Here is a 9,569-nt window from a genome sequence, read left to right on the forward strand (position 1 = left end):
AACCTTCACTATTCTTCTGCCTTGGACTCATTTTAAGGCAGAAGGTATGAATTATAAAAGAAAACCAAAAAACAACTACCTATCACAAGAGAGGAAACTGATTCAAGGAGAAGGCATTGGTGCTACATTTGAAACTTGAGTTCCCAAAGAGATATACATATTTCATTCTCCCTTATAGCTAATCAAACATTGTTGGGTTTTTCCAGAAATACACCTGAAAGGAAATGATATCATGAGAGAAGTTCCACAGAAACAGCTAATTGGAAGTGGAGGGAGATAAGAACCGCTGAATTGGCATGGGCAGGGGAGTTGCCTGGAAGGACTCGTGAGGGGTTTAGAAAGGGATCTAAGCTTTCCAGCAAAGCTCAAAGTCATCAGAGTCGCCGTTGGGCGGGAGCAGGAGCTAAGCTGGTGCTCTCCTGGGGTCGAGGAGTGGGGCAGCCCTTTAAGGTGGCCTGTAGCAGGGGCTTATCACTAGCATAAAATTAAGTTGGCTAAAGCATCATCAGGCAGGATAGGCGGGCAGGAATGCGCTTCTGTGAATCCAGGCTGGGATTTCCTCGGGTGAACTAGAAATGAATAACGCGTTAACCCTGTCTTTAGACCATGCTCGACAGCTTACCAAAACCATGATGAGGAAACCTACTGTGGACCGACTATTGAAGCAGCGAGAGGCGGATATTAAGAACTTTGTCAGCTTTATATCCAGAGACTCCATCCAGAAGTCTCTTCACATGTATATGAAGCATCTTAAAGAACGAAAAGAGTAGTTTAGGCTCCTGACACAGGATGTAGAGCTGGGGACACTCGAGTAATGCCACCTGCAGACTCTACAAGCCATTGTTGGGTAACTATAGATTTTGAAAATAGAGTCTTTTTCAAGATAAAAATAACTTTCATTATTCGTTCTTGGTTTGTTGATCGGATCAGAAGATCTTGTCCCCTTTTTCCTGACCTCCTCTGTCCCCCTCAGTAATTTTAGCCCATTCCCCCCCCCCCCCAGAAGGTACTTGGGTAGGTTCTGAAGAAACTTGACTGATGATGTGGAAAGGAAGTCTTGTGTTCTGAGCAACCCTTTACCTGGGAATCATGAGTCGTGGGTTGACTGGAACTTTGACATTGAACTCCTCTGTGAGGGCCCACCTTTGCTCAAAGAGAATTGTGAATAAAAGTCCTGAACACTTTTGCTCCCCTGCCTCAGGCTGCCTGTTTGCTAGTGGTGAGATGCAGTTGTACAGGGAACCAGTGAGCTGCAAAGCTCACTCCCCCGTGTTCATGGTGGAAATGTGTTTTCCATACCAATAAGACTTTTCAAATAAACAACTTTTCTGCATCCTTATTTGTTCATTTATCATTGGAATTGGGTGTTGCAGAGATTGGGAGTGGTAAAGAGCCAGAGGCTGACGGGGTCTTCACAAATCTCATTCCTTGCAAGGTTTACAAATGTTTCTGTTAAGGCACTCTTAAAGATCCAGACGCTCAGCGAGGGGCCTGTTCATTGTGTAGAGAATTCCTGGCCCACTGTTGGTGGAACTAGCTGTGAACCAATCCAGCCATTTGGGAGAGCAATCTGGAATTCTGTCCAGAGCATTACAAAACTGCGTGTGCGCTTGGACCCAAGGAGAAGACTGCATGATCTAAAATATTTAAAGCCGCTTTCTTTGTGGTGGCAAAGAACAGGAAGTCAAGGGGATGCCCCTCAATTGGGGATGGGGAAAGTCAAGGTTTATGATGCCCCAAAACATGGAAAGACCAACATGCAATGATGAAAAGCCAATAGAGCCAAGGGAACATTAGATACAGCTACAGAATTAATGTTTGCAGAATCATTCCAGAGAAAGCACTGACAGAGACACAAAAGACACATTTAATATATACATATATTTTTATTTACTTATTTTGTCAAATGATGCCTTCTCTAGTGTGGGGAGGGGAGGGAGAGAAGGACAGACCCAGGAACTTTATTGTAACCAACTCTCAATAAATAATTTAAAAGAAAGAAAAAAGATATTCCTTCCTAACTCTAGAGTATCTTAGTCCAAACCATCAAATATAAGATTGTCATTTGAATCCTTTGGGCTACTTGGTGAAGTTCCTGAATGGAACCTAATTTTGGAGGGGTGAGAAGGGAGAGGCCGAACCTGTGTGAATACTTCCTCTACCAGACCTGCAACTTCCAACTATTGTAGAAAGGACCCAGGGAGTAGTGAGGTGGCTCTGAGGATTGAGAGCCAGGCTTAGAGACAGGAGGTCCTGGGTTCAAATTTGACCTCAAACACTTCTTAGCTCTGTGATCTGGGGCAAATCACTTAAGCCCTATTTCCTAGCTCTTGCTGCTCTTCTGTCTTGGAACCAACAAATATATTTCTAAGAAAGAAGGTAAGGGATTTTTTTAAAGACCTGGGAGCCCTTTGAGGTTAAATGGCTCACCCAAAACTACATAGTCACTGTGTGTCACTTGAGACCTTGACTCTTCCAGACTGCCTCTTGGGGACCTAGTCCCAGTTGATTGGAGAAGTCGTTCAGAAAAGGTTTGCTTTTGGAAAACTGAGGGATGGCTGGGTAGCACGGTGAGTAGAACAGCAGACCTGGAGTTGGGAGGACCTTGGTCCAAACATGGCTTCAGATCCTAGCTCTGTGACCCTGAACAAGTCACTTAACCCTGATTGCCTCACCTTGTCTTCTGTCTTAGAACTGAGACTAAGACAGAAGATAAGAGTTTTTAAAAGGAAAAGAAGGGGGCAGCTGGGCAGCTCAGTGGATTGAGATCCAGGCCAAGAGACAGGAAGTCCTGGTTCAAATCTGGCCTCAGACACTTCCCAGCTGGGTGACCCTGGGCAAGTCACTTAACCCCCATTGCCTATCCTTTACCACTCTTCTGCCTTGGAACCAATACACAGTATTGATTCCAAGATGGAAGGTAAGGGTTAAAAAAAAAGAAAAGGAAAGGAAAAGAAAACTAATGAAACTGGAAATGGAGAAGGGCTATATGAATTCAAGGCACAATTGTTTGGGATTGAGTCCCTTAACTTCTGGATCTTGGTTTCCTCATCTGTCAAAAAGAAAGAATGATCCTTCTACTACATATTCACCCAGCTTTTGTGACAAGGGAAATAATGGATATGAAAAGCAGCAAAGGACAAGGATTTAAATTTTTTTCATTTAATGTAAAATCTTTTAAATTTGAAAACTGAACTAGGAGTGGCAATCAGGGAAGATGCAGCTTCTCAGATCTCTCCTGGCTCAGAAGTCCAATTTTAGGACCTGCTGTGAACAGTATTTTGGGGACAGAACACCAGTTAAAAGTGGCATCTTCTTGTTTTCGTTTGTTTTTTTAAATAGATTAGGACAAACCCCAAATTCCCTTTTGTAGGCATGAGGATGAATCTGAAACAAGTGGTTGGAAAGTTGTTTTCTCCAGAGTGGGCTTTTAGCAAACATTGAAAATAAAGACTTTCTAGGACCAACCCCAGCCTTCGTCAAAAGGCAAAAGAGGGCAGGTGGCAGCAAGGAATTCTCCCATTCCTGCTGAGGAAGGCTATGAAGAGCTGTTGCAGATTACAAAGCCCAGGGAATCTAAAACTAGGAAATGAACTCATTCTGTTGTTAATGCATCCAAAATCAGAGTTGTTGACCTTGTCGTTTTTTGAGTGTGACTCTATCTGGACTTGGCCATTCTAATTTAATTATCTTGTCCACAGTTGTTGCTAACTGCCAGGATCTATAGAAACCTGAAGGATTTTGTGCTTGAAACCTAGACTAAACAGGTCTGTTAGGCTGAGTGACAGTTCCCCAGAAAATATTTGGTGGTGTCTGGTAAAGGAAAGGGGATTAGCCTGTCATTGGGGTTTGGAAATAGGTGCTTCAAGGCCTCTAGAACTGTTTCAGGACCCCAGAACTCAGGGACTGAACCAGGAAAGTGGTAGTTCCTGAAAATCTTCAGCCTTGAAAAAGGAAAACATCTGTGGCAGCTGACCACCTCCTCCAAGGCCAGGAGTGTTGTCCCACCTTAGTGTCCTGTGGGGCTGTATATTGGACGTGACAAAAGAGGCTGAAGGAAGAACATCCTAGGCAGTCCTGGGGAAGCTTCAATGAGTTTTCAGTGTCACTTCTACAGGGAAATGGTCACTAATGGCTAAAGCCTAAAAGAAGGCAAGAAGACAGTCAGAAATCTTTTAGCTTCCATTTGTTGTGTTTTTTTTTTAAAGCTTTACAAATTTCAGTTATCCACTTGGATGTCTTGGTTGGTTGTCAAGCCAGGGGTGAACAAAGTTAAGTGACTTGCCTTTACCCAATTGTTTCCACCTCCTTCCCAAAATTCTCTAAACAGGAGAATACTGGGATCAACGTTCTCTTTGCACCAGAAGGAATGTTCCCTATGAGAGGGGGAGTCCTCACTGCAGAGAGCACTTGGTTTGATTTTTTCCCCCAGTACAATTATTGATGAATGAAAATTGCCTACATGGATCTATCCATATTCCTCTGATCTTCCCTGTGAACATTTGTAAGAGGAATGCTGAAACAGTGGTTTAGGTGAGGAGGAGATTAGTCTGTAGCCAGGAAATGGAATTTTTCAACTTATTATGGCCCAACAGGCTTTTTGGATCAGGCCCAGAATATAATGCATTTAATTTCTTATTTCCAAGAAGGCCAGAGCTACAGGAAAAGGGCAAAACTACAGAGGAAGGCTGGGGGTTAGGAGGGAATTCCTGTATGTTCCATCACACCCCCTCCAAGCCTTTTTTTATGAAGTGTTTTGCAGTCAACCACAGGCAGTGGAGAAACCTACTTGAGAGATGAAGCTGAGATGGAAGCAGGATGAACTAGTGATCATTTAGGTGTCCACCAACTCCATGAATACTAATGGAATTTGGCTAGAAACCAAATGGGAAGCTTTTGAGGAAAATTCTGTTTGGATGGCCCAAGTCCTTGGACGCTTAACAAAATTACTGCTGATTATGTGAAACATTATCTCAGGCCAGTGACTGGGACCTCACACACACACACCCCTCCTATAAGTGAGTAGTAATGGAAAAAGAGGCTTCCTTCTTGTACTTACTGCAGTCTGGTCCAGGCTGAAGGACTTCTGAAAGTTGTTCACCATAGCTGAGTTGGGTGCGATGCATTTTCTCAGGTGAGAACCACAGGCCACAATCCTGTATGCAGGTGAGACAGTGCCAATCTACTCCACCTCCCCAGAGGCCCTCCTCTCTCTTTGGCCCAGGGAAGAGCACTAAAGTAGGAGGGACCCTGCCCACCCATCTCTCCCATTCTCCCTGGGGGAATGACTCCTCTCACCTGTCATAAGCACAGTCAGAATTCCCCACAGTGGTGTCAGTGTCATCTGGTATGAGCCATTTAAAAATCTCACTAGTTCGAAGCCTGATTTTAGCCCAGTCATTCGGCCTGACATATTTACAGTCTGCGTTGAAGTCACCTAGGAAAAGGATGTCCTGCAAAAAGAGATCGGCAAAAGGGCAGTTAGGTAACACAGTGGCTATAGTGCCAGATCTGGAATCAGGAAGATCTGGGTTCAAATTTGACTTCAGATACTTTCTAGCTGGGTGACCCTGGGCAAGTCACTTATCCCCAATTGTCTAGTCCCCAATAGCCTTCTAAGACATAAGGTAATGTTTTAAAAAATGAGAGAGAAAAAAAAAGAGGGAAGGAGGGAGGGAAGGAAGGAGAGGAGGGAGAAAGGGAGAGGAAGAGAAGGAAGGAAGGAGGAGGGAGGGGGAAAGAGAGAGAAGGGGGGAGAGGGAAGGGGAAGGGAGGGAGAGGGAAGGAAAGAGAGAGAAAGAGGGAGGGGGAGAGAAAAAAAGAGGGAGGGAGAGAGAGAGAGAATCGATCAGCAGTAATAGAGGGTGTGTGGGCAGTTCTGGCTCTGGTTCAGAAAACACTTCCTCTGGTCCCAATATATAAACAGATCTCGGACTCCTTGCTTCCTTCTCACCTCCCTGGGTCCTTGACCCCTCTGTCAGCATTCTCTCTTATGAGAATATAGTAGAGAAGGAAGTTAAATAGATGAAGGAGACTGGATTAAGTAGGTGAGAATGGAGGAGGGAATGGGGAGCATCAGGAAGGAAGGGAGCAGTCTTACGTCGGTCCCCCACTTATCAATCACATGCAAGTAGACATCATAGAGGGCATCAATCTCTGCCACAGCATTATGTGGGGCCGAATGCAGGGGCACTAGGACAAATTCCTTCACGGCTGTAGGAGCAGGACAGAGAGACAGGGGTTAATGCAGAGGGACAACACAGGGTAGAGTGGGATTGGAGTCAGACTGGCCCCACCTGTGTTGGGAGATGAAAACTTTACAATGAAAGGTTCTCTGCTGAAAACATCTTCAGGGTCTGGGTAACAGTAGCTATCCAACACAGAAATCGTCTCAGTCCTGGAGGAAGTGGGGAAGGAGAACCTCAGACACCAGGGGAGCTCTCCTTGTTCTTAGCTCTTATTCCTCCAGTCTTCTTACACACACCTTACTTCCTCTGACTCCCATCCCCATACTTCGAAATCCAGATACTAGTCTTCTGGCAATTCTTAGAACAGCATCTCCAGACTCCTGGCATTTTCATTGGCTGACCCCAAGCCTGGTGTACTCTGGTCCTCAGCTCCACCTCCTGACTTCTCTGGCTTCCTTAGAGTCCCAGCTATAATTGCCGCTTCTCGAAGAAGAAGCCTTTCCCAATCCCCCTTAAATGCTAGTGCCTTCCCTCTGACATCAGCTTCCGTCTATCCCATAGACCTCTGAAGGTTTCTTCAGAGTTGTGTATCATGCTATCTCCCCCATTAGGCTTTGAGAAGGTCCGGACTGCCTTTTGCCTTTCTTGGAATCCCAAAGTTCAGCAGTGCCTGTAAGCACCTAAATAAATCCTGTTGACTGACTGAACCCCTTTCGGGTCCTGAAGTGGCCCCAACCCCAACCCACCCCCTGCCCAGGCCCTGGCCTTTTCCTGCTGTCTAAGGGCTCCTCCTGGAGTGCCCTCCTGCCCCAATTCCATCCCTTAGTGCCCTCGCACCTGTAGACAAACAGATACATCTCTTTGTAGTTGTCGCGTCCCAGGGGCTCGCTGGCCACGTAGCTGTAGGTGTACTCGGATATTCTGAGGACAGGTGAGAAAGCGGGGAAGGTGGGGTCACACCCTCACCTGGTGGGAGGTAAAGGCTCTGAGGCTCCGGGAGTCTCCCCCATCCAACACCTGGCCCCAACCGGGGCTAAGGGAGTGTGCTAGTGAACCCCCTCAGCCTCCGGCCATCATGTAATGCCTCTGCCCCCGCCTCTAGAGTCCCCTTCCCTTGGGCAACCAAGCAACCTTTTCTAGTTCAACTCGAAGCCCCAGCCCCGACCTCCGCCCCCGTGGCACCAAGCTCCATTCCCAACACAATGACTCATCGCGCCCAGGAATGGGACTGGAGCTAGGGGGCAGTGGGAGTGTGCTCCTGGCTCGGGCCGGGCCTAGACGGGTCAGAGAGACTGACTCGGCATCAAGGCAGATGTTCCGAATGAGGTCCCGACTCGCTCAGTACCGTGGAGAGCTCACGACTCCTGGACTCTATGCCTTTGTCTCCTCCCTCTCCCTCTCTCGCTCTCTCTCTATCTCTTCCTCCTTCCCTCCCTCTGTATTTCTCTATCTCCCTCTCTCCCTCCACCTCTCTGTCTGTCTGTGTCTCCCTCCCTCCTTTTCTCTCTTCTTTTTCCTCTTTCTCTGTATCTCTCTCTGTCTCTGTCTCTGTCTCTCTCTCTCTCTTTGTCTCTGTCTCTCCCTCTCTCTCTGTCTCTGTCTCTCTCTCTGTCTCTCTCTCTCTCTGTCTCTGTCTCTGTTTCTGTCTCTCCCTCTCTCTCTCTCTCTGTCTCTCTCTGTCTCTGTCTGTCTGGCTGTCTGGCTGTCTCTCTCTGTCTCTGTCTCTGTCTGTCTGTCTGTCTGTCTGTCTCTCTCTCTCTGTCTCTCGTCTGGGGGGTGGGGTGTGTCCCTTCGTGTCCGTGTCCCTGGAAGGCACCTGTTGATCTCCTCCAGGAGCGCGGACACGGCGCTCAGGTCCGGATCTCTGACCTCTTGAACCAGGGTCACGTCATACTCGGCCAGGATCTTTAGGGTGAAGGGTAAGGGGGTCACCCAGGCGGGACAACCCGGGGTTCCAGGCTCCAGCCCCGCTCCCAGGGATCCCCAGGTCTCCGAGGTCCGCACCCCCCACCTCCCGCCCCTGCCCCCGGGCCCCGCCCCCGCCCTGGCACCTGGGCTATGTAGTTGCCGCAGGCAGGATCGGCCACTTTGCTGTCACCGAAACTGCGGATGTTGAAGGCGCCCACCCGGACCTTGGCAGCGCGGGAGGCAGCAGCTGCCGGGGCCTGGCCCAGGAGGCCGTGCAGGAGCAGCAACGCAGCCAGCAGCGCCGGCGGGGAGCCCATGGTCCGCGCACTAAGCCGGCTGCGGGACCCAGAAAGGATTCGCGTGAGCGCACTAACCCCCCGCACAGACACTCCTACCAAGTTTACACACGCACAGTCAGACCCAAGCAGCTCCGGGGTGCAGGGATCTCCGTCCGGCCCCGACTTTCTCACCCTATCCACAACCTGAGCGAGGAGCCTGTGGCTCCCTCTCCTCCTGCCCCCCCTCCTCCTCCTCTTTCTGAGCTGTCCCCCCTGCCCCGGCCGTGGGACTCACGCGGGCCGGGAGCAGGGGCCGCTCTGCATAGGAGGCCAAGAGAAAGCGTCCAGAGGAAGGTCCGAGATGCTGCTGCTTCTGTCTCGCGTCCGCGCTGGGCTTCACAAGTCGGTCAGGCCAGGTTCCGGGAGCCTCAGAGGGAAGCAGGCGCTTGAGGTGGCCTGGGACCCGAGCTGTGGCGATCAGCTGGGGACCCGGAGTCCAGGCTTCGGAGTCAGACTGGGACAGGGAGGCTTTGGTCCCGGGCGGGCGGTATTTGAGCATCTGCTCCCGGGAATGGCCCTTAGTCAGCCGCGGCCGAACGGCCCCGCCCACTCAGGCAGGGCCGGACCCAGCAGGTAGAGAGGGAGGTACTGGACCCGCATCAAATTTGCGGCTCTGCCTCTTTACACCGGCAACCAAGACTGGAGAGAGCGGAGAGACACTGCTCTGAGGCTGTTCAGGGCTCGGTCTCTTCCTTCCTAGCAGCCGGGGCACAAGGAACTCAGGCCACGAGCGGGCCTAAGACCCAAGAAGGGTTACTTACCGCACTCTGGGCCTGGCCCCACGCACCGTGTTTCCATCAGTCGAGTGTGAAAGGTCTAGTCCCCTCCTTCCCCCTCACGCGAGGGCCAGGGCACACCCAAAGAAGGAAGCACATTCCTCCCAATGCCCGGGGTGAGGAATGAACCCTACGGACAGGTGAGGGTGTAGTCCTGGCTCAGACACTGGCAGTGCCCCCACCTATCCCCACAGACACTGAGGGACCCAGGGGTGGCTGGCTCCGCCTGCAAACAGCAAGCTGGTCACTAGCCACGCACACCTGCTGCCCCTAAACTGCAGCGTTCTGAGCCAGTCTGGGGAGGTCTGTGGCAGTAGAGCCAGGGGGCTGGAGTGGCAGAAGGCAGAGTCTTAAAGAAG

General features: G+C 49.8%; 2 protein-coding genes across 3 annotated transcripts in view; one reads left to right on the forward strand and one right to left on the reverse strand.

Annotated features, from left to right (window-relative positions):
• The window catches only part of ECI1 (enoyl-CoA delta isomerase 1), a 23,208-nt gene extending 21,869 nt beyond the window's left edge, over window positions 1-1,339 (forward strand). Inside the window, exon 7 of the mRNA XM_007499411.2 lies at window positions 604-1,339. Within this exon, the coding sequence (XP_007499473.1) occupies window positions 604-770 (167 nt within the window). The 3' untranslated portion in view covers window positions 771-1,339. The remainder of the gene's footprint in view (window positions 1-603) is intronic.
• DNASE1L2 (deoxyribonuclease 1 like 2) lies at window positions 875-9,472 on the reverse strand. Of its 2 annotated transcripts, XM_016423645.2 has the most exons (9): window positions 8,670-9,472; window positions 8,240-8,432; window positions 8,005-8,093; window positions 7,026-7,109; window positions 6,297-6,397; window positions 6,101-6,213; window positions 5,299-5,453; window positions 5,060-5,156; window positions 875-4,142 (listed from the first exon to the last, which is right to left on the reverse strand). In XM_016423645.2, the coding sequence occupies exons 1-9, from the start codon at window positions 8,696-8,698 to the stop codon at window positions 4,089-4,091; spliced, it is 915 nt and encodes a 304-aa protein (XP_016279131.1). In that variant the 5' UTR covers window positions 8,699-9,472; the 3' UTR covers window positions 875-4,088. The 2 variants fall into 2 exon arrangements, with proteins under 2 accessions (XP_016279131.1, NP_001073156.1); NM_001079688.1 differs by lacking the exon at window positions 8,670-9,472 and having other exon boundaries at window positions 4,089-4,142; window positions 8,240-8,413.
• Window positions 9,473-9,569: the final 97 nt, after the last annotated feature.

This window comes from Monodelphis domestica, chromosome 7, assembly GCF_027887165.1.
Source record: "Monodelphis domestica isolate mMonDom1 chromosome 7, mMonDom1.pri, whole genome shotgun sequence".
Taxonomy (NCBI): Eukaryota; Metazoa; Chordata; class Mammalia; order Didelphimorphia; family Didelphidae; genus Monodelphis; species Monodelphis domestica.